The following is a 23,907-nucleotide window of genomic DNA, read 5'->3' as shown; positions in this document are numbered from 1 at the left end:
CCCACGTAGCATTAATGTAATTTCGGTAAGGTTCACGTATTACTGCCACGTCCACATTCGACTCTCGAATGGTTTGCGAGAGCAAGTGTTGGGATGCTTCGCAATGAATGAAGTTGATTTGTATCAACCTCATTTAGCCTTACGATTCAGGTCCATCCTATATGGCGGGCACCTGCCACCACCTGCAATGTGCCGGTCATCATCAACATGCAGTGCGGATCTCCCGTGCGGTCTTTGATAAGGTGGTCCCCTTCTCCACACTTCCTGCACCTTCTCGGCCTATCGTACTCGTTAGTACATGCTGCTTCAAAGTGACCAAAATCGAGGCATCTCAAGCATCTCTTCTGAGATATTCGGTCTCTGAGCCGACACACGCCCAACCTATTCTTACCTTGCCCGCGGTAATCAGTTTATACCCTGAATCCACTGGTAAGCTAATAATAGCCGTGTGTGTACCTCCATATGCCTTCTTCATCCTTTTGATGGCACTGTCTTCTAGGTCCTTATGGTTGAATTGTTCCTTTAGCGCAGCGTAGATATTCTCTGGCGATATGACCTTTTTTAGGTCCTTGCAATCGATTATTATTTGTGGCTTCCGAGCTTTCACTTCTGCTTGCTCATCTAGCACCTTCTCCACCTGGCCGCGAAAGCTACCCACTATCTTTCGCGTACGCCTGATACGGCTCACGCTGCCACTTAGGTCTGTCAGTTCCGGATCGGCTTTGACTTTCCGAAGGATGTCGGCGTAGGACATATCTCCTTTCTTGGAAATAACGATGATCCGGACGAGTGTTGTTTTTCTCCTTGTGACGCTTTTTGGCGCCTACTTCGGTCCATTCTTCGGGTTTACGAGCTGTAGGCAGTTACCTTTTCATCACAGTTGGACCCGTAATCGAAGAACTACCCGGGACTTTCGCCGGTGTAGCTTTCTTTGGCGATGAGGCTTCGTCGTTTGTGTCCTGTGTGTGGTCAGAAAATTGAAGAAGATTGTGGAGTATGTGCAAGTAACTTGTTGCTATTGTTACATCTAAATTTTTTCAAGAAAAACAAAGAGTTAAATGCTCATTTTATTATTTGCAACTGATATGGTGCGTAAAAACTAATGGCCAAAAACGCGGTTTGATCTGGACTCAGTTTTGGACCGAGACTATCAATTAGCACCGAATTCAACCCTTCGTATTTTTTCAACACAGAACACAATAGCACTCAATACAACACCAATTAAATAGACCACCCAGACAAAATACAATTCGTCAAATTTCAACGGTCTCAGGAGGCTTTGGCTTAATAACTGCATCCTCAGGAAGCCGACTTGTTTCAGCTCGTACACAGTATCCCTTTCCCACTTCAGCATCAATCCAGCATCAACAAGACGAAAGACGACATCATCGAATATATCCTTGAATGGGGATTCCCTTTGATGTAGAACACCAATCAACACCTTAGGTGTACACATTTTCGTCAAATGGAAAAGTTTGGTTGAAGGACGTCGTTCTAGTTCTCTGAGAAGATCCTTAAATTCAGAGGGTGGCACATATCCGAAATTCGGATCCATTTGTTTTAGATTTGCTTTTACCAGAGAATCATCTACCATTAGACAGTCCAGAGCGATCTTAGGAAAAAGTTTATATTTTCCAAAATAGTAATGTTGAAATCGTGGTGTCAAGATTCTATATGAAGTCCTTGCTAGATCCTCGGGGGTGTCAATTTGCTTAGCTGAAATCGATTTAGTGTAAAAACTACTCAATCCACTTTGGTAAAGACTCGTAAATAACATAAAGTGGAGAGTGGCCAAAATAATTATGATCATTACCCAGTGATTGGTCTCCACTTCTGCTGGAAAGTGTATCTGTTGGGTCACTATTCGCCAGACTCGGAAAGCCGCTTCCTGATAAATAGAGGTAGATTTTCCTTTGCGAAGAAGTCCGGTGACTGCAATTACTAGAAAAAGTAGTAGAGCTCCAGCACCAAATAAAATCCAGCCAGACACTTGAAAGGGTAGCATCAAATAAAATACTCTGGGAAGTTCCTTTTGATACGGGACCAGGATACATGGGGCGATGCTTGATAGGGGGTATGACGGTTTCACCCTTTTCTTATCCATCGGTATCGTCATTGAAAGAATATCGATTTTCTCGCTTTCGAACATCATTCCGACATCACTCAGATCCTTTTTCACTTTTTGTTCAACGAAGGTTCCATTGTGCCTTCTAATAAATGCAAGAATGGTTTTCATAAAGTAACCTCCAAATTGAACGTCTCCCTTCCGATCAACATATTGTACTTCTTTGGATATGTCAAGTGAACGGGCGACTCTTACCGCAGCTCCATGGAAGTCAGTTAGTTTCTTAGTGAAGACTGATTTAAGCGACTCTGCTGAAGTGATCTCCACCAGACTAACTTCAGGATAAGGGTTGTATGTGAACACCGTGTTATCTGCAACCATCAAACTATAAAGGATTCTTTTTTCCCACAAGCACTCACTGAAGTTTCTCAAGTTGATATTATGGGACACCTCCGGGAGAAAGTAGAAAATGACTTTGGCGAGCAAGTTGTCCTCTAATGCAGTGTTAACCACTTCAAGGATGTTTTCTCTATTGGAATGCGAGACGAAGGCAATATGCAAGACTTTGGTGTTGAACATTGTTTTAGTCTTGACATGTTGATTCCATATGAGCTTCGGGATGCTCTCCACAGGGGATCCCTTCCCAAGCAACGCTTCCGCCAACTCAGCTCCTTTGAGATCATTACGGAAACATACAATAGTTTCGAAGTGGTAAATGTTGGTTAATTCCACAACTATTTCCTTGAGTTCCAAAATACAAACTCCGGTTCCTCCCAAAAGAGTTATCAAAAGCGCTTGGACGATGATTCCCGATACTTTCATTTTTTACCAAACCGTAACCGTTCCGTTTTGGGCTATAGTCAGACTGGTTTGCAGTACGAAGAGAAAGTTCAATTACCATCGACATCAGTTAATTCAGGAGCCCTGATGTATCACTTACGGGTAATCACTTTAGGATAACGAGGCAAAGTCTCTAACATTTGATTGAAATTTCCCTTATGTAGTGAACTTCCCAATCATAATATTGTGCAATTAACCAAATTTGTATACATCAACCCTCAAATTTATCTTTACGAGTTTATGGAAAGGGTAATTCCATCAGGGGCTGTAATACATGGAAGAAATAAAGTGAACCGGAGCCCACTTAACCTAATAAACCCCCGAAAATGATCGAAACCTCGAACGGAGAAAGGCGTTGGACAATTCAAATCCTAGATTAGGAACTCAATCATGAAGTGTTTTTTGATGCGTAATTTATTGGAAATTTAGGCATTAGGAAGCCAGTGCCAATTCTTTTTATATCAAGTTCACGGGAAGTCTGATAATCCTAGATGGTAATATCCAGAAAAGGAAACTTTAAAACTTTTTGTTGGATATGATCTTAAGGTTATCGAGCCCCAAGTTTTCTCGAAGGACCGAAGTAAAGACTTCAACAAAATTGGGTATACCTTTTGGTAACAAAGAGGTATCCCTATTCATATTGGACCTATATTGTCTACATACGAAAATGGATAGTAGCCAAAAGCATGGAAAGGGTCGGTGGGTAAAAAAGTGCCAGCGGTCGCTCTGATGAGTTCAATTAACGTTGTGGTGCGCTGTTTTGATACCACCATCTCCTAGAGCGATGTCTACTATGGGACAGCCTGTAACATTTACGAAACGTGGCAGCTCCCTCATTCTCCTGTGAGGAGTGGCCAGATCTCCTTTAACTTTAATATTAATTTCTTTGTAAACCACACTTTTAGGTACACCGGAACATAGACTGGGTTTTTACAATCAATACTCGATATATTTAACCATTAGACTTTATTAAATAATTTGTGTGACTTTATTAAATAATTTGTGCGACTGTATGCCCGTTAGAGGCAGAAGAGAGTCTCGCTTCATGTGTTTCTTTTCTGCCCCTAACTCATGGCACACTTTTCTCGCCGGTCCTCCACTCCCGTGGCGAGCTCCGCAAAGTGGATAGATCCGCGCCATCTATTTGTTCGCATTCGCAACATTCGAAATAAATTTTGAATGCTGCGAATCCTGCCGCGCCACACTCCCATCAGGCGCGACCCCAGCTGGCGGATTGGGGCATACCTATTGATGTGTAAATATGTGTTCATGCACTTTTCTTTTCTGACGGTGCATGGGCTAGTGTTTGCTTATCTCTGGTGCGCGGACCAAAATGGCTATGGGAAGGATACCCAGAACATAAAACCACCATGGAAGACGAGAGAAGGAGTAAACTTACGGTGCAGGGGCTCGGAACCCCAGTACCGGCGGCTTTTGGTAGTGAGCAAGCGGGCTCCCGGCCGTCGATATCCCTCGACCGCAGTGCCTCGGTGGTGGACAACTTGGCCACCTTGGCATATAATGTTACAAGTGATTTGGATGTGGAGAAGGAAGTGTTCAAGCGAAGTACGACCTTACCGAGAACACCAGTAGCAAGAACAACTAAGGATGAACTGAAGACGGATCGTTGGACGACAAAAACCGTGACAACACCCACCACGTATGCTCAAAATGCGCGACAGCAGGAGGTGGTCCAGAAACAACAAAAGGATCCTTTCAAAAGAAGCTCATCAACTTTGAGATCTCCACCAATCCTAAAGACGATGAAGGATAAAGCACAGGCAAGATCAATAACCGCCAAAAGTGAAGCAGCGTATAAAAGGAGTAACCCTATCGGGGCTTATAGGGAGCGGAGTCCCAATCCGGAGGAATTATCCTTTATCCACCTTGGGACAAAAATAGTTGACCTGTCCGAGTTCATCAAGGACAAGCACAACGTGCACCAAGCCATAAAGAATATGGTGAGGGCTATTAGAGTCCTCTATAATAGATCGCAGATGGAGGAGAAGAATATCAAGGATACGCCGAGCCCCGCTGCACCAACAGTGTCACAAGCGACCCAAGTGACGCCGAACCGTACTACCACTGAATCAGGGCGAAATAAACGAGTACGTGAAAAAGAGGCGGATCCTTTAAATAATCAGCAGGCGCCTAAGAGAAAAAAGACGGACAGGAAACTCTGAAAACCAGCACTAATAGCTCTGAAGGAGGAAAGCGTACAGCGAATGTAGAAAAGTCGAACAGCCCAAGACGAATGGATGGACTAAGGTTACGAGCAAAAAAGCGAAAGGAAAAGCAAAAGTGCGAACCCGTCCAGATGCGATTGTTATCTCCAGTAAGAGCAATCTGTCCTACGCGGAGATACTCAGACAGGTCAAAGCGGATCCCGACCTAATAGATCTGAGCGGAAATGTGAATTGAATCCGAAGGACCCAGAAAGGGGATCTCAAGTTCGAGCTGAAAAGATCCAGCGTGCGCAAGGCTGATGACTTTCGCACTTGGGTGAAGGACTCACTTGGGGAGAATGCCGCAGTGCGTGCCCAAACACATGAGATCTACATACAATGTAAGGATCTCGATGAAATAACATCAGAAGCAGAAATTTGTACTGCTCTGAAGGAGCAATTCCAGTTGCCAGAACTAGTCGAGGAGTCTGTTGTGAGTTTACGAAAAGCCTATGGCGGTACTCAAACAGTCACACTACGAGTACCAGCGGAGACAGCGCAGAAGTTGTTGGCGGCCGGAAAAGTTCGGATTGGATAGGTTGTCTGCCGTCTAAGAGAACAGACTTCACTAAAGAGGTGCTTTAAATGCCTCATGTTTGGGCACTTCGCAAAGGTGTGCACCAGCAACATTGATCGATCCGATCGATGCAGAAGGTGTGGGGAGAAGGGCCATATTGCCAGGGAGTGCAATAGGGACCCCAAATGCCTATTGTGCGAGGTGAAAGAGGGACAAGATAACCGGCATATTGCAAGTAGTAAATGTCCAGAATTTAGGAAGGCGCTCACTGCAATAAGAAAATGAGGTTTATTCAAATAAACCTCAATCATTGCAGGGTCGCTCAGGATTTACTTGGGCAGACCACGTTCGAATCTCAGATGGAAATCGCCATCATAAGTGAGCCGTACAGAAACCGTCACGGTGGCGTATGGGTCACAGATTCGACTGGTGGAGCGGCGATATGGGCTTGTGGTCGACAGGCCATACAATGTACTGCAAGTCAGACAGCCAGTGGCTTTGTGCGGGCGAAAATAAGTGATGTATATGTATACAGCTGCTACGCCCCACCAAGTTTGACACTGTCTGAATTCGAGCAAATGCTTGATAATCTTGCTCTCGACGCAAGGGGACGAAGTCCAAAGGTGATTTCTGGCGATTTCAATGCTTGGGCCCTAGAGTGGGGCAGCAGAGAACCAAATGCTAGGGGGCGCCGTTTAATAGAAGCTTTCACGCAGATGGACATGGTTTTGCCTAAGGAAGGTGGTGTAAACACCTTCCAGAAAGGGGGGTCAGGCTCGGTTGTAGACCTGACCTTTGTCAACCCTTCTCTGGCAAGTAGTATGTCCTGGTGCGTCAGCGAACGCTACACCCACAGCGATCACCAGGCAATCTTCTTTGAGACATGTGTCGAGCCTCAGGGCAAAGGGCTATCATGCCCGAAACCGAAAAAGATTTCAGGCTGGTCTGCAAAATCTTTGGATGAGCAGACTTTCATAGAGGTGTGGTTAGATCAACCTGATAAAGCAGGCGCCTCTACAGAAAGAGCCGTCCATCTGGCTCAATGCATCGTCAAAGCATGTGACGCATCCATGCCTAGACAGTGTTCATTCCCCAGTAGAAGACCAAACTGTTGGTGGAATGATGAACTGACCGGTCTTCGATCAGCCTGCCGCCGAGCCAGAAGAGCGGCTCAGAGGGCGACAGGTAGAGTCGATCAAGGACAGAAAGAGTGCGCCTACAAGGCAGCCCGCAAAACCCTCAAGCTCGCCATCCAGCGAAGCAAGAGGAAATGCTTTAAGGAGCTCTGCTCAGAAGCGAACGTAAACCCGTGGGGGAGAGCTTATGGAATCGTGATGGGACGATTCGGAGGCCGTTCATATCCGCAGATCACGTGTCCCAACCCCTTGCTGAAAATCATCCAGGGGTTATTCCCCCAGCAAGAGGAGAGCACCGACACATTCCAACCACCTCTGAATGTGACGGCAATCCCGCCAGTCACCAGAGACGAGCTGCTGGAGATCTGCGGTAGAATAGGAGACAATAAAGCGCCGGGCCTGGACGGAGTACCGAATAAGGCCCTGAAGCTTGCCGTGAAATCCAAGCCGGACATGTTCGCTGAGTTGTTCGAAGTTGCAATATTTCCAGCGGCTTGGAAGCGACAGAAGTTGGTACTTCTGCCTAAGCCTGGTAAACCTCCAGGTGAACCATCGTCATACCGACCCATATGTCTTTTGGACACGGTGGGGAAAATGTTGGAGCGGGTAATCTATAATAGATTACTCCCGGTTGTTGAGAGCCAAGGCGGTCTTTCAAATCGGCAATATGGGTTCCGAAAAGCCAGATCAACCATTGATGCCATCAAATTGGTTACTGGCTTGGCCGAAGATGTAATTCACGGAAAGGGTAGTACCAGCAAATATTGCGTAGTAGTAACCCTGGACGTGAAAAATGCATTCAATTCGGCCAATTGGAATCTAATACGCAAATCCCTAGCGAAGGTTGGTATTCCCGCCTATCTCGCTGCTATCGTCGATAAGTTTTTTAACTCAAAGGAGGCTCTGGTATGACACCGATGACGGGCCCCAGGAGTACGTTGTTTGAAGCCACAGTGGTGGGTAACGCTGACGACATAGCACTGGTTGTTGTCGCAAAGCATCTTGAAGATGCTGATTTATACTCAAGCGAGGCAATCAGTGCTGTCAAATGCTGGTTAGAGAACTCTGGTCAGACGCTGGCGGAGGAAAAAACAGAAGCGGTCCTCATAACTAAGCGCCAGAAGAGAAATTACGCCTGCGTTAGAATCGAGAATCATATCATCACTTCCAAGCCGACCATCAAATACTTGGGGGTGCTGATATACAGGAAGCTCAGCTATAAGCTACACGTACAGTATGTTTGTGATAAATCATCCACTGCCAGTATGGCCCTGGCGAGGATGATGCCGAACGTGGGAGGGCCACGGCATACCTCTAGGTTGCTTATAGCCAGGGTGGTGACCTCAATCATGCTCTATGCGACCCCAGTTTGGAGCGAGGCGTTGCGGATGTCAGTTAATACTTGCAAACTGAATGCAGTCTACAGGAGGACAGCTCTGAGGATATGCTCTGCCTTCAGGACTGTCTCAGATGATGCTGCATTCGTCATCTCTGGAATGATGCCGACATCTTGGCAGATGAGATGGCGAATATATACCATGCGAAGCCAATCTCTCCCTTATTGCACACGAAGAACGCTAAGAGGGAGAGATCCATAAATAGATGGCAAGAGCGGTGGGAACGCCCGGGAAAGGGTCGGTGGACTCACAGGCTCATTCCTGCCATCAAGAAGTGGTAAGTAAGCTAGAGTGAGCTGACTCCGCCCCGTGATGTAATACCTTATGGTGGTTCCGCAGGGCAGGAAGGGAGTTGGGGGTGGTTTTAGTGGGTAAAAATCCCACACGCTGGTGTGTCCAGACTCAATGACATCAGCTATGCTAATGCGGTAAAGACCATTCGTCTGGTCATACTGCAGAAAGTATATTCGGAGCAATAGTCACTCATGAGAGGCTGGAAATAATTGTCATGGAGATGTGTGAGGGATGGGATAAGGAGCTTTTTTCACCGGCATATGCTTTCGATCAGGTCTTATACTGGTAGACTGCGCGATGGGGGAGTCTCTAAACTGCCAGGATAGAAGGGAACGGAATTGTCGACATATACTAGGGATGATATACCAAGCACGCACATGGTGACGGTGAAGTCGAAACGATTGAGATCAGGAATCTTCTACACCTCCTTATTACCCAAAACATGGATGTCCGCACGGTCAAGGAGTAGTATAGGTCCCAGGGCGAAAAGTGGATTGGTACCCACGACGGAGCATAAAACCTGGGAAACGCTTGCTGAACCAACACCAACAGCTCTACCACCAAACTCTATCTCCACCTCCACGTAGTGATCGCTGGGAGTTCTTTCTTCATGAAAAACTGCCGACGAAGAAGAATAAAGGCGAGTCTCCCGCGCCTAAAAACGGGACAAAATATACCAACTGGTTCTCCAGGTTGGGGGTTGGGTATGGTAGACAACCCTACACGGAAAACCGGTGTTACGCCACATAAGGAGTCCCGGACGAACCCGGCAACGACAACGGGTAACCATTTGCGCATTTTCAGATGGAACGTGCGCTTCCTGTGCAGACCGAATACTGCTGAGCAGCTAGCCGATACCCTGTCCCAATATAAGGCTGATGTAACATTATTGCAAGATATGTGATGGAGAGGGACCAGAGGAAGAACCTGGACCTGGAGAAGAACCGCTACACCATATATTATAGCGGTTATCCAGTAAACCATGTGCTCGGAGTAGGTTTCTTAGTCAGCCAAAAAATGAAACCTGCTGTTATCGACTTTGAAAATATAAGCGAAAGGCTATGCACTCTGCGTTTGTGAAACAAGTTTAGAAATGTGAGTGTCATAAACGTTCACGCCCCAACAGAGGACACTGCAGAGCCGGAGAAGGATACCTTCTACGAGGCAGTCGAGCGGACCCTCGAAACCTGTCCCAAGTATGATATCAAAATGATACTTGGAGATTTCAACAGTCAAGTAGGGACGGCGCCCGTATTGAGGCGATACGTTAGCTCCCATTGCTTACATAAGGATACCAATAATAACGAACTGTAGATTATTCAGTTAGCAGTATCACACGAATTGGTTGTTGCAAGTACCTGGTTTGCCCGAAAAGCGGTCTCAGCCTTGATGAATGTCAGAACATATAGGGGGGCCAATATAGACCCGCACTACTATCTCGTTGGCACAGTGCTCCGAACTTGAATAACAATACCACCCAGAATCCCGTCTGACAATCAGGTGAGAGTTGACACTGAAGTCATCCACAACACAGCCCTCCGCGACACCTATAAGAGGGAAATGGATGCCGCAATAACCGCAATCAACAGAGGACCTGGAGATGAAGCATCTACAAATGATCTTCACAACCACCTGAAGAACGTTATCATGGATACAGCCACTAACATATTTGGCCCCAACCGCAAAAGGAATCGGAAAGGCTGGTTTGACGATGAATGTAAGTTAGCTACGGAACGGAAGAATGCTGCATACCGAGCAATGTTGCATTCTCAAAGAACGCGGGCACGCGCAGAGACTTATCACGAACTCCGTTGAGCGGAGAAGCGACTTCACAGACGGAAAAAGAAAGCCAGGGAGAACGAACAAATCTGTGAACTAGAAAAGTACAGGGAGCAACCGCACCAGGCGCGCAAGTTTTACCAACAAATCAGGAGTATGCAGCTTTAGACACCTCGATGATCATCCTGCCGAGACAAAGAGGGAAATTTGATTTCCGGCAGAATTGGCGTATTGAAGCGATGGGTTTAGTATTTTGATGAACTACTCAACAACCAAAATTCGGCGAGTTGGAAGTCCCGCCGACGGGCGGGGAGCTCTTGAGGCCATTGCACATCAACAAAGGTCTAAGACAGGGGGATGCCCTATAATGCGTCCTCTTCGACCTGGCCCTGGAGAAACTTACTCGCGATTCCGATGTAAATGCGGCAAACACCATCTTCTTTGATACCACCATGTTAACATCATGGGAAGGACGACCCAAGACGTGCACATTAATGAAGGCAAGACGAAGTATATGGTGTAACGTCAGCACCAAAAAGCAAAGAACGAGCAACATTGAATCGCACTGGTGGAAACAAAGCAACAAAGATAGGAGACTACAATTCGATTCGAGTTGATCACTGATCCTTGGAGGCAATTAAACGTCATGCTTCATCAATTACAGATATGGTAGCAAACCTGTGCACGTGCACAGGAGAAACCAAGGAAGAAGGATGCTTCCAAGAACATATCGGGTGGAAAGCCCACCGTGACCTTTTAGGTAGTCACCGAGGCGATAGAGGCTGATTAGGAAGTGGACCTACTGCCAACAAGAGAGGAGAAGTTAGACGATCTTGACATAGGCCTTCTAGGGCTCAAGTAGGACTGCGAAACGCAAGGAAGTACTACGTCGGAGGAGATCACAATTTGAAAAGGGCACTAAAATAGTCCAGGTATACCTCCAGTATGTGAAAGCTGTATCTGCAGTAATTTCAAGGGTAAGCTTCAAACACTATAACAGTGCTGGCTTAAGAACCCTGGGTGTACCGGAGACAGTTTCGTGGTCTGCAGGAAGGAATCATGCAGGTAACTTTTGATTACCCTTGTGTAAAACCAAGAGCTTGCATCATTCTTAAAATAAACTTAAATATATATGTCTTTCAGAGTTTCTAACTGCAGGACTCGTGGCTGTCCAAGTCTCATTGGAAATCGGGGGAAGAACTCGAGAGTCAGTCCACAAATTCCCAGGAGACGACACTCGGATTCCACTGGAATAAGTCATAACACTGGTGAAATTACTTCTTCCCGGCTGCAATGCCAACGCCCGCTATGAAGTCTGGGGAAGTAGCGATACTAATCGAAGAGGAGGATGCCTCTTGGAATTCGTCCTCAGTAATGAGTTAGAAATACATAAAGTAGACGACGGGACAACATACAAAAAGTACTAGACTCAACTCCATGAAATACTTTGATGAGCGGCTCGGTCAAGGAATTGGAAGGTGGCGGATGAGCCGTCTATGTCGGATCATAGAATAGCTCGACGGTATCCCAGAGGAGGAATATAATATCAGTGAGACCTACTGCTCGACAAATTACTCAATGAGGCGTAGTCCCCGTCCTGGACCAATCTCTTGGCTTCATTAACCCCATCTCCACTCGGGCACGGCACCCACTTTATGGTTCTTGCCCGAGGCCGAAAGGATGGCCTTGCCTGGAATCGGTGTTTAGAGGTAACGTTTTTTAGTGTCTATCAAACACCGAATGAGACTATGCTGGACTCTCCAAGCAGGCTTGATTCTCTGGAGGACCACATTTCGGCATAAAAGGGCAGGTGCTCATCGAGGTGATTTCAATGCTAGTACATTTGGATGGAGCACGCCTCACTTCAACCCTAGAAGGAAACTAATTTTTGAAATGGCGGCGGGAACGGGGCCCGTAGTTTTAAACACTGGATCTACCTCAACGTTCAAGCGTCTGGGCTGTGAGAGAAACCTTCCTGACGTTGGTTCGGAATCAATTGTTTCGCTGATGGACGGGTGGAGAGTTCTGGAAGATTTCTCGACAAGTGACCATCAGCACATTACCGTTGTGGTTGATGGAACCTCTCGGTGTGGGCGCCCCCGGCACTTTTTTTGTGCGGGGAACGCTGCGAAGTTGAACACCGGGAGATTTGCTCAAATTGTTGGGACAGGCACTCCTTGGGGCGGTGACGCCGCAGCTGACACTGGCGTAAATTCAGTTATGAACCTGATGACGACGGTCTGCGGAGCCCAGCAGAGCATCAAGGGGTGGCAAGCCTTCTATGTATTGGTGGACGGCGGAAATTATAAAGCTCCGGACAAATTAGCACAAACTCCGCCGCTTGACACAACGTCTAGAGGACTGTCCACTTTTCTTTATAAAAGAGTTGGAAGAGACAATCCTCTCTAAGGAAAACAAGAAGGCGCCAGTGCCCGGCAGTGTCCCAGTGGGGGAATACAATATTGGTGGGACCTACTGCTCGGCGAATTCAGCTGTTGAAAGAAGGCATTTCCCCTTCTCGTTGGAAGGTGACGAGGCCCACTCTGTAGGCTTGACACTGCTGGGGAAGCGCTCAATAAGCTCATCCGAAATAAACTCGCTGAAATGATACTTGCTGCCGCAGACTTATCCCTACGGCAGTTCGGCTGTAGAACAGGGAAATTCACAGTTGTCATGCAAGTCGGGAATGCCGTTCATCGAGCTGAGGCGCATAGCTGCCGTTATGTTTCACGTCAAAAAAGCGTTTAACTTTGTAAAATGGGAAAACACTCTGAGCATACTATACAATACTTTTCATGCGCCAAGCTAGCTCTTACAGATGTTGAGGAATTATCTGAGAAACCCCTCCCTACTTTATGAGACATTAGAGGGTCAGAGAGGGACGGGGATCACGTCAGGGGTGACTCAGGGCTCAATCCTAGTGCCAGACCTCCGGAACGCCTATGATAGTCTGCTTAGACTCGAAATGCGAGAAGACTCGCGCGTGGTCGGTTATACAGATGATGTCGCGGCGTTTGCTGTTGGACGCACCGTCGAAGAGGCGCAAAGCGGACTTGGCATGTTGATGCCATGGGTAAGCAAATGACGGACTGCTTATCCTCTCAACCTTGTATATTCATCCTGACTAAAAGGAATCGTTGAATTGCTAGTCGTGTCAAAACCAACTTTTAAGTGCATTGGATTAACTTTTGACTCAAAGATGAACCCTTTCGAGGAAATCAAAGCAGCACCGTACAAGGTTGCAGCTGGAGTTTTGGCCTTAATCGGCTAATAGCGAGCATTTGGGGTCCTACGTCTCCTGATGAGTTCAACGCAGTCTGTTCGGCTCTACTGCATGGAGGTATGGGTTGGCTCTTGGCAAGGATATATATCGTAAGCGTCTTGCACAAGGACAGGGCGGAGAGTCTTACAAGTGGCATCTGCATACCACACTGCCTCTAAACCGGCTGTGATGGTGATCGCGGGAGTAATCCCCGTTGTCTTTCTTGCTAACGCTATAAAAGTGCAAAGAAGAAGAGCCAAAGAAGGTGTTTTTTCGTGAAGAACGGCAACGTAGACTAGATGAGTGGCAACTTCTTGGCGAAATGAGCCAAGAACCAGATGGACTGCATGGCTCATTGCAACTTAGGTGCGTGGCTGAATTGGAAGCATAGTAAGACCCTTTCTTACCCAGCCTCTAAGTGGGTATGACAGTTTTCAGGCTTACCTGCACAAGATTGGGAAGACATTATCCCCTGATTGTTGGGGCTAGTCCGATGATGCATACAATACAAATTTGTTTAAAGAACGAAATATTCCTTGCAAAGGATCCTGTATTTGCTTAATCACAATAAACTACATAAATTCTCCAAAGGATAATGACCAGAAATACTTGATTTACTTAGAGAATCTAATCTGAAAAATATCTATCCCTGTACGTATCTTCCTTGTGATAATTATCACGTTAATTTGCAGCTTCCTGGCCTCCTCAGATCAGAGACGAAAATACCTTGGTAACGATTCCTTTAACGGAGAATTTTCTCGCCCTCTGCCTTCAGAGGGTATCCTCAGATTCGCGAATTGGTGAACGCTGCAGGCGGAAGACCGTTAAATAGGCGACTTTTGGGGATATTATAATACATGGGGTCTAACAAAAGGCCTGATTGTTTGGAACTGCGACAAATTATTTTATGTGGATGGCCCGCATATCACTTTGGAATCCGCGGCATTCTGCTGAAGTAAGCCCAACTCGTTCCGGATGAAATTCTCTGTAACGCACTAACTTTCCTAGTAGACCATAGGTTGCGTTTGGCGGAGAGCTCTATCGCCTTCAGTCTGCTTCAGTTTACCCTGTATGATGTTAGCTGCCAAGGAATTGATCATTTTCTGTGGGTTAGGTACCTTAGAAATGAGGAACCACGAGCGACATAGGACGTTCAATGTTACGAGAAACTACTTTATGATCATCATCAACGGCGCAACATCCGGTATCCGGTCCAGGGCTAACTTTTGCAGGTTTGCCTCTAAGGTCAAATAATTCGATATCCCTACGTCATCGCTCCATCTCAGGCAAGGTCTGCTTCGCCTTCCTTTCTAAAATAGATATTGGCCTTGTAGACTTTCCGGCCTCGATCATCCTAACCGCTACTTTATCGTTTCCTATAATAAAATATAAGTGAAGGCCATATCCTTGGAAATCACGGAGAAAGTCGGGCACTTTATTTGTAAATCCCCTTTTAACAGATTATCGGAGGATCTCAGAACACTACATATAATTCATGCGGATGATGACACTCGACATGGCCTCTCGAACCTCTGAAAACAAAGTCATCCATTTGCAACTGTCATTTGTGTGCTGTGTATGGTCGGAAAATTGGACAGTGAGATTGAAGAAGATGGCGTAGTATGTGCTAGTATCTTTTTGCTATCGTCACTTCTAAATTTCCTCAAGAGAAAACAAAGAGTTCAATGCAACTACTGATGCGGTGCCTTAAAAACTAATGGCTAAAAACGCAGTTTGATCTGGACTCAATTTTGGATCGACACTATTAATTAGCACCGAATTCAACCCTTCGTATTTTTTCAACACAGAACACTATAGCACTCAACACAACACCAATTAAATAGATCACCCAGACAAAATACAATTCTTCAAATTTCAACGGTCGCAGGAGACTTTCAGTTACTAACTGCGTTCTCAGGAAGCCGACTTGCTTCAGTTCGTACACAGTATCCCTTTCCCACTTCATCATCAATCCTGCGTCAATAAGACGAAAGACGACATCATCGAATATATCCTTGAATGGGGACTCATTCTGATGTAGAACACTAAGTAACATTTTAGGTGTACACATTTTCGTCAAATGGAAAAGTTTGGTTGAAGGACGTCGTTCCAGTTCTCTCAGAGTATCCTTAAATTCAGATGGTGGCACATATCCGAAATTAGGATCCATTTGTTTTAGGTTCGCTTTTACCAATGAATCATCTATCATCAAACGGTCCAGAACGATTTTAGGAAAAAGTTTAAATTCTCCAAAATAGTGTTGCTGAAGACGTGGTGTCAAGATTCTATATGAAGTCCTTGCTAGATCCTCGGGGGTGTCAATTTGCTTAGCTGAAATCGATTTAGTGTAAAAACTACTCAATCCACTTTGATACAGACTCGTAAATAACATAAAGTGAAGAGTGGCCAAAATAAGGATGTGCATCAGCCAGTGATTCGTCACCACTTCTGCTGGGAAGTGTATCTGTTGGGTGACTATCCGCCAGACTCGAAAAGCCGCTTCCTGATAAACAGGGGTAGATTTTCCTTTGCGAAGAAGATCGGCGACTGCAATCACTAGGAATAGTAGTAAAGCCCCAGCACCAAATAAAATCCAACCAGACACCTGAAAGGGTAGCATCAAATAATATACTCTGGGAAGCTCCTTTTGGTACGGGACCAGGATACATGGTGCGATGCTTGATAGGGGGTATGACGGTTTCACACTTTTCTTAGCCATTGTCATCGTCATTGAAAGAAAATCGATTTTCCTGCTTTCGAACATCTTTCCGACATCACTCAGATCCTTTTTCACTTTTTGTTCAACGAAGGTTCCATTGTGCTTTCTAATAAAGGTAAGAATGGTTTTCATAAAGTATCCTCCAAATTGAACGTCTCCATTCCGATCAACGTATTGTACTTCTTTGGATATGTCAAGTGATCGCGCGACTCTTACCGCAGCTCCATGGAAGTCAGTTAGTTTCCCAGTGAAGACTGATTTAAGCGACTCTGCTGAAGTGATCTCCACCAGATTAACTTCAGGATAAGGGTTGTATGTGAACACGCGGTTATCTGCAACCATCAAACTATAAAGGATTCTTTTTTCCCACAAGCACTGACTGAAGTTTCTCAAGTTGATATTATGGGACACCTCCGGGAGAAAGTAGAAAATCACTTTGGCGAGCAAGTTGTCCTCTAATGCAGTGTTAACAACTTCAAGGATGTTTTCTCTATTGGAATGCGAAACGAATGCAATATTCAAGACTTTGGTGTTGAACATGGTTTTGGTTTTGACATCTTGATTCCATATGAACTTGGGGATGTTCTCCAAAGGGGATCTCCTCCCAAGCAACGCTTCCGCCAACTCAGCTCCTTTGATATCATTACTGAAATATACAATAGTTTCGAAGTCGTAAATATTGTTTAACTCCACAACTATTTCCTCGAGTTCCAAAGCAAAAATTCCGGCTCCTCGGAAAGAAGTTATCAGAAGAGCTTGGACGATGATTCCCGATACTTTCATTTTGACTAACCGTTCCGTTGTGGGCTATAGTCATACTGGTTTTGCAGTACAAAGAGAAAGTTCTATTACTATCGACATCAGTTAATTCAGGAGTCCTGATATAGCACTTACGGTTAATGACTTTAGGATAACGAGACAAAGTCTCTAACATTTGATTGTAATTTCCTTTATGTGGTGAACTTCCCAATCATAATATAATTAACCAAATTTGTAATTTTGTAAAAGGCGTGCAGTATCTACAGTACATCTATTTTCCATCAAATGAGACTTTACGGGTTTATGGAAAGGATAGTTCCATTTGGGGCTCTAATACATGGGAGAAATAAGGTGGACCGAGAGCTTATTATTATTCTGTTAAGGGAAAGTCGCACCGCGTCCTTAAAGAACTATTGTGCCCCTTTTACTGGTTATACTGTAACTATTAATCATAGTATTATATCTCAAGCAGGCGATTTCAATGCGTGGGCTCTTGAATGGGACAGCCGGATAACTAATGTCAGGGGACGTGTTCTCCTCGACGCATTCGCGGAGCTGGACGTGGTACTGGCGAATGTTGGGTCTTCGTACACTTTCCGGGGAAGAGGCCTGGGTTCTATGGTGGACCTGACATACGTGAGTGCCACTTTAGCCAGTGGAATCGCTTGGCATGTCAGTGAGAACTATACTCACAGCGACCACCAGGCAATCTGCATATAGATCAAGGGCGGATCGAGCTCGAAAAAGAGTTTTCGCAGAATGCCGGGTGGTATGCTTGGCTGGACAGTGACAACTTTCGAGGGGGACACGTTTTCCGCGGTGCTCAAATCCGACATATCCCTGAATGGTACGGCTGGAGAGAAAGCCACCCAAATCACTCGATGGGTGACGGAAGCATGCGATGCTACTATGCCCAGAAGGCGATTGCTCCCCAGTAGGCAACCCAACTACTGGTGGAACAACGAAATCACAAGTTTGTGGGCCGCATGTTTTCGGACAAAGAGGCTTTGCCAGAGGCTCAGAGGAAAACCCCATGGCGACGGTCGAGAGGAGGCACACAAGCAATTGCGTGGCCGCCTAAACGAAGCCATTCGGAGGAGCAAAAAGAACTGCTTCAAACAGCTGAGCGACCATGCCGACATAAACCCTTGGGGCTAGGCTTACAGAGTGGTGATGAAAGGCTGCGGAAATCACCCCAGGTAACCTGTCCGCGCCTCCTGAAACAGATTGTTACCACACTGTTTCCTCACCACGAAAATAGGGGAAGGCAAATTTTTGTCCAGCTAAATGACGGCCTAATACCGCCTGTAACTGTGGAGGCGCTGCGGGAAATATGTGGTAGGTTCGGTGACAACAAGGCCCCAGGTTTGGATGGCATCCCCAACCGAGCTTTGAAACTGGTAGTGAAGACTAATAATAATAATCGTTGGCGCAACAATCCATGTTGGATCAGGGCCTTGAAGTGTGTTAGAGCACTTCATTCAAGACCGTAACGGTACACTAGGAGGCAATGTGGTCAGCATTCCGCTCGCCCGAGATTATTACCCTGATTTGACTCAGGTACTCATTCACAGCTGAGTGTCCGACGTCAAATCACGATACAAATTCCACTGCCACCAGTGAGATTTGAACCGCGACCTTCCGTACGACAGCTTTGCGCTCTAACCACTCAACTATCCGGACACATTGTAAAGACTAGGCCCGACCTTTTCGCCAACACCTTCGAGGCGTGCCTAAAAGAAGGAATATTCCCTACCCAGTGGTAAAAGCAAAAGTTGGTGTTGCTTCCGAAGCCTGGCAAGCCACCTGGAAACCCAGCGTCGTATCGTCCTATCTGCCTGTTGGATACAATGGGGAAGATGATGGAGAGAGTCATCTACAACAGACTCCTGCCCATCGTCGAAGCCAGAAATGGTTTGTCGGAACGCCAGTTTGGTTTCCGACGTGCCCACTCTATGGTGGACGCAATTGGCATGGTGGTAAACCTTGCAAAAGGGGCACTGATTTCTGGCGGCTGCTGTGCCGTGATGGCGTTGGATGTCAAAAACGCATTCAACTCGGCCAACTGGAATAGAATTAAAGGGTCGTTGGCTGACATAGGTGTCCCCGGATACTTAGCGAATTTGGTGGAAAACTACCTCTCAGAGAGGACTCTCTAGTACGGGACGGATGAGGGTCCCAAAGAGTACATTGTCACGGTCGGGGTACCACAGGAAGCGGTACTTGGTCCCCTGTTGTGGAATATCATGTATAATGGGGTGCTTGCTCTTCCCGTCCCAGAGGGGAGTACGATTGTCGGCTTTGCTGATGACCTAGCTGTGGTTGTTGCAGCAAAACACCCTGAAGATGTGGAGGTTTACGCAACGGAAACAGTGAGAGCGGTAAAGTCCTGGCTAGAAAAGGCCGCGCTGACCTTGGCGGACGCGGGAACGGAAGTGGTCTTAATAACGAACCGCAGGAAAAATAACACTGTGAAAGTGGAGGTCGGTGGACATACGGCGTATCAAAGCCGGCTATTAAATACCTGGGGGTAATAATTGACACCAAATTGAGTTTTAGGGAGCACCTAGAGTCTGGATGCCAAAAGGCAGCCGGTGCCACCACGGCACTTGCAAAAATCTTGCCAAATATCGGTGGACCGAAACATTGCCGGAGGTTGGTGCTAGTCGGAGTGGTGCGCTCCATCCTGCTCTACTCGTCGCCTGTGTGGGCAGAGGCCCTTGCAAACTCTCAGAGACGGAAGCAGGTGAACTCGGTTTACCGGCGGATGGCTTTGAGGGTTTGCAGTGCTTTTAGAACCACATCAGATGAGGCAGTATTGGTGGTGGCAGGCATGATCCCGGTTGACATCCTGGCCAAAGAAATGAGTGTCCTGTACAATGCAAGACGTATGGAGGGGCATGCACAACGTAGAAATGCGGCAAGGTCAGATTCGCTTGATCTCTGGCAACGCAGATGGGACGAGTCTACGAAAGGTCGGTGGACGCACAGGCTCATTCCCAACATTGGGGTGTGGCTTGAGCGAAAACATGGGGAGACCAACTACCACATTACCCAGTTCCTCACGGGACACTGTGGTTGCTACAGGCAGTATCTGCACCGCTTTGGATTGGATGATTCTCCGAACTGTCCCAGATGCGATGGAATACCGGAGGATCCAGAGCATATGATGTTTCACTGCCCACGATTTGCGATGGAGAGAAGGAGCTTAAACCAGGTGCTCGGCAGGAGCGGGACCCCGGAGAGCTTGGTTACTGAGATGCTGGAGTCCGAGGAGAAGTGGCTTGCGGTTGGCTCTGCAATCATCCAATTGCAGGAGGAGTTGCTGAAGGAACAAAGAAGGAGGAAAGCTGCAAATAGGAAAAGGATGAGTGCCTAAGGGCAAATCTACCCCGCGAAGTAATACCTTAATGGTGGTCCCGCGGGGCTGGTGCTGGAGAGACCGGGGGTGGTTTTTAGTGGGTGTGAATCCCACACGCGCCCGCTGTAGTTCCGGCGTTCGGGCGGCGGAGCTGCGGCGGACGTGTCTTTCTAAGATTTTCCACCTCCGTGTACGCACAAAAAAAAAAGTATCTCAAGCATGCCTATAACCGTCAGGAACTTCCGTATATTCCCCACTTCCAGATCTTTCAACTTTGCATCTGGTATTAAGTGTTCTCCCAGTTGTCTCGACCTACTTTGCACAAGTGCCAGCCACAGTCCCAGGACGTGTATAGAGGTTTCATTACACTCCGCACAAAACCTGCAAGCAGTGTCCGTAGATATCCCTAGCTTCCCTGAGAATTCCCACTATGATTCGGAGGTTCTTTTTGGTGAGGTTTAAGCAATCCTTTGTGCACTTGGGTTCGTATCCCCCAATAAGCACCCTGGACTGCTCGATCCCTGGTAGGCCCGCCCAGTATAGTTCCCTCAACAGTTCCTCTTCATTTCTTAGAGTCATAGCCATAAAACCGTTCGCGATTCTACAGAAGGGTTCTGGCCCTGCTCATCGCGCGTCCCTGCTTCTTCCTTGGCTAGCTCCGCTGCTTTGTTGCCTTGCAACCCAGTATGGCCTGTAACCCAGAGTATCCAGAGCTTGTTGGACGAGCTGAGTATATTCAGTCTCTGAAGGCATTCCCATACTAGTTTAGAGTTCACCTGGTTGGACCTAAGTGCCTTGATCGCTGCTTGGTTGTCGGTGAGCATAGCAATGTTCTGCCCCCTGTAGTTCCTTTGAAAATTAAAGGAGGCACATATGTCTATGGCGTATATTTCCGCCTGGAATACGTTAGTGTACCTACCCATTGGCTCCAAGTACATTTTCCTTGGACCAATGACACCGGCACCCGCTCCCTCTGCTGCGCTCTCTCAATATGCCTTGTTACTCCAACGTGTTTGAAACTTTTTATCAAAGTGAAACCTCATTGTAATGTTATCTTTTGGTATCAATAATTCTGGATACCGCCTAGAAAAAATATCAATCTTCTCTCGGTTTAGGCAGCTCCCTGCCTCACTGATACTGAATATTGCCTTCCTGTTTTTGTTTTTTGTTTTTAAAATCATTTTTATTTTTAAGAAATAGGTAACAATAGTATATAGATTGGAAAAATGAACAATAAAAAACAATCTTTTAAAATAACAAAAATAACTTAAATCTAATGGCCACTGTGGGCTCTCAAAATTTTTGAATAACGATTTACAGACAGAGAAGAGAAACAGTAAGAAATGAAAATCTAATTTTACAATAAGTTGTCGGGAAATGGTCAAAAACCCGACAGAATTCACTTGGCCTTAGTGGCAAATAAAGATATATAAAAGTAATAATAAAAGTAATAAAAAATACTTTTAACTTAAATTATTGTTCTTAAAACTATCATAATTATATATTTTATATTACACATTTCTTCTTTTTTTTTTACAATAACATCTATACAAAAAAAACAAAGAATAATAACGTATGTATTTATAAGTTACAACTGGAGACAAAATCAGCACCCGTGCAATGTGTACATATTTACAAAGCCCCACCAAGAAACAAATGGCAGAACTGAGCACGGCCATCGCTAACCGGCATCCCGCAGCCACCAGTACCAAGATTTCTCTTTTTCATCCCGCTTAATGTCAATTGCTCTCGCTCTGGAGTATCTCCAGTCGAATCCCGGAGCCCCCACTGTCAAATTCGGGGGGTATTCTATCCTTTTGTCCGTGGCCCGTCTATGTATATGATACATAACCGGATCACCGGCAGAATCAAGAATTAGACCATTCCTGTCAAGATACACGAACGTTTCGGGAGGAATGAAGCCTGTCGTGAGAGTTTTCTCGAAATACCCATCATTTGGGTAGAACGGCTGCGAAACCCAAGGGTTCTCACCATGCGAAGCAGATCGCACTATATGATTCCGAATCAATCTGACGATAACTGTGTCGATTCTTGGCACAGCAGCAGCTGCATTCATCACTTCATTAGTTACATAGTGCTCATAGTTTGACGAAGCAGTCCTATTAAGTCCCGTGCAAGCACGCAGACATTTCCTTTCAAAGATCCTTATTTTCTCCATTTGGCTAGCACTCAAATTAAACCAGATAGCACACCCGTAGGTGAGCACCGGTCTAACCAAAGTAAGATAGCAAATAATCTTAACCTTCCGGCTAAGATGTGGAGCATAAAAGAGTCTTCGGAGAGACATGAATGCCTTGCGAGCGCTCTCTAGCGCGACTTTAACGTGCTCGTTAAATTGGAGACGCTCGTCAAGACGCACACCCAGGTATCTAACGCACTTCTTATGGGGAATGCGCTCAGAACTATCCTCGTTCGCGACAATGTGGAAATCTCTCCAATTCCTTTTCAAGTTCCTACTGGCATACGCCAAAGAATTTCGAAACAGAATCGTTTCACACTTTTGCGCATTGATTTTCATCCGCCAACTGTTCGTGAAGAACTTAATATCATTGAACATCTTCTGAAGTTCAACTTGCACCTCAGTTACCTTCTTGTGCGCCGTGTAGGCTATCAGATCGTCAGCAAAAGCAACCAACGACCTTTTAGGAGATTTATTAAAATCGAAAGAATTGAGCAATTCGCCGGCAAATACCGCAAAAAGTGTAGGCGCAGTCACTGTCCCTTGCTGTAATCCATTCAGAACATGAAATTCTCTGTTAGTAGTGAGATTTCCGTCCGTAATGACAAAGCACTTGCCATACAGCATACTACACATCATCGCTACGAGGTGACTGGGAAACTCATTCTTCAGGAGCCTGAAAATCAGTCCATCCAACCAGACGGTATCAAAGGCTTTCTCCATGTCTATAAGGCAAGCGCCTACGCACTCACCATTGTTAATCCGCCAGCAAATATCAGACGTTACCTTCGTTATTGCATGTATTGTCGAATGTCCAGATCGAAATCCGAATTGCGCGTTCGGCAATAATTCCTTCTTCTTGATATGCCCGTCCAAGGCTTTCAATACCAAAACCTCAAACACCTTGCTGATGTTAGGCAGCAAACTGATTGGGCGGTAGCTTTGAGGGCTGGATGAATCCTTCCCTCTCTTTAAAATCGGGAATACTCGGGCTTTCTTCCACTGTCCTGGAAAGAAGGAATTGTTCAATAAATTATTGAACAAAATGCAATAATTACGAATGGCAATGTCTGGTAAATGCCTGAGGACCACGTTGGGAATGCCATCCATACCGGATGATCTCTTATTGTTTACTCTTCTGAATATGGAAGTTAACTCTACACATGAGACAAAGTAATCAAGCAGATTATCATTCGGTATGAGATCAGCCTGCAACGCAGAGCTAAATTGGAGAACTGTGGTGCCGCTCAGGCTATATTTGAAATTGTGGACATCTCGTTCTACAATTTCCGAAAGTCGCGTTGGCTCTAAGTCCGTTCTGGGCCGATGCACCGATTCAAAGTGCTCCCCTAT

At 46.0% G+C, this 23,907-nt stretch overlaps 2 protein-coding genes across 2 annotated transcripts; both read right to left on the bottom strand.

Annotated features, from left to right (window-relative positions):
- Positions 1 to 1,150: 1,150 nt before the first annotated feature.
- On the bottom strand, positions 1,151 to 2,887 carry LOC119656322. Its single transcript, XM_038062784.1, has one exon. The coding sequence runs from the start codon at positions 2,885 to 2,887 to the stop codon at positions 1,151 to 1,153; it is 1,737 nt and encodes a 578-aa protein (XP_037918712.1).
- A 12,393-nt stretch (positions 2,888 to 15,280) lies between these two features.
- On the bottom strand, positions 15,281 to 17,017 carry LOC119656319. Its single transcript, XM_038062770.1, has one exon. It carries the CDS (start codon positions 17,015 to 17,017, stop codon positions 15,281 to 15,283), a length of 1,737 nt encoding a protein of 578 aa, XP_037918698.1.
- Between the last annotated feature and the right edge of the window lie 6,890 nt (positions 17,018 to 23,907).

The sequence above is a fragment of the Hermetia illucens genome, chromosome 4 (assembly GCF_905115235.1).
Source record: "Hermetia illucens chromosome 4, iHerIll2.2.curated.20191125, whole genome shotgun sequence".
NCBI lineage: Eukaryota > Metazoa > Arthropoda > Insecta > Diptera > Stratiomyidae > Hermetia > Hermetia illucens.
The sequence above is the reverse complement of the archived record's forward strand: the minus strand, read 5'-3'. Positions and strand labels throughout refer to the sequence as shown.

Coding starts and splice junctions, on each gene's coding strand:
- LOC119656322 (XM_038062784.1), bottom strand. CDS start 2,887: ATGAAAGTATCGGGAATCATCGTCCAAGCGCTTTTGATAACTCTTTTG.
- LOC119656319 (XM_038062770.1), bottom strand. CDS start 17,017: ATGAAAGTATCGGGAATCATCGTCCAAGCTCTTCTGATAACTTCTTTC.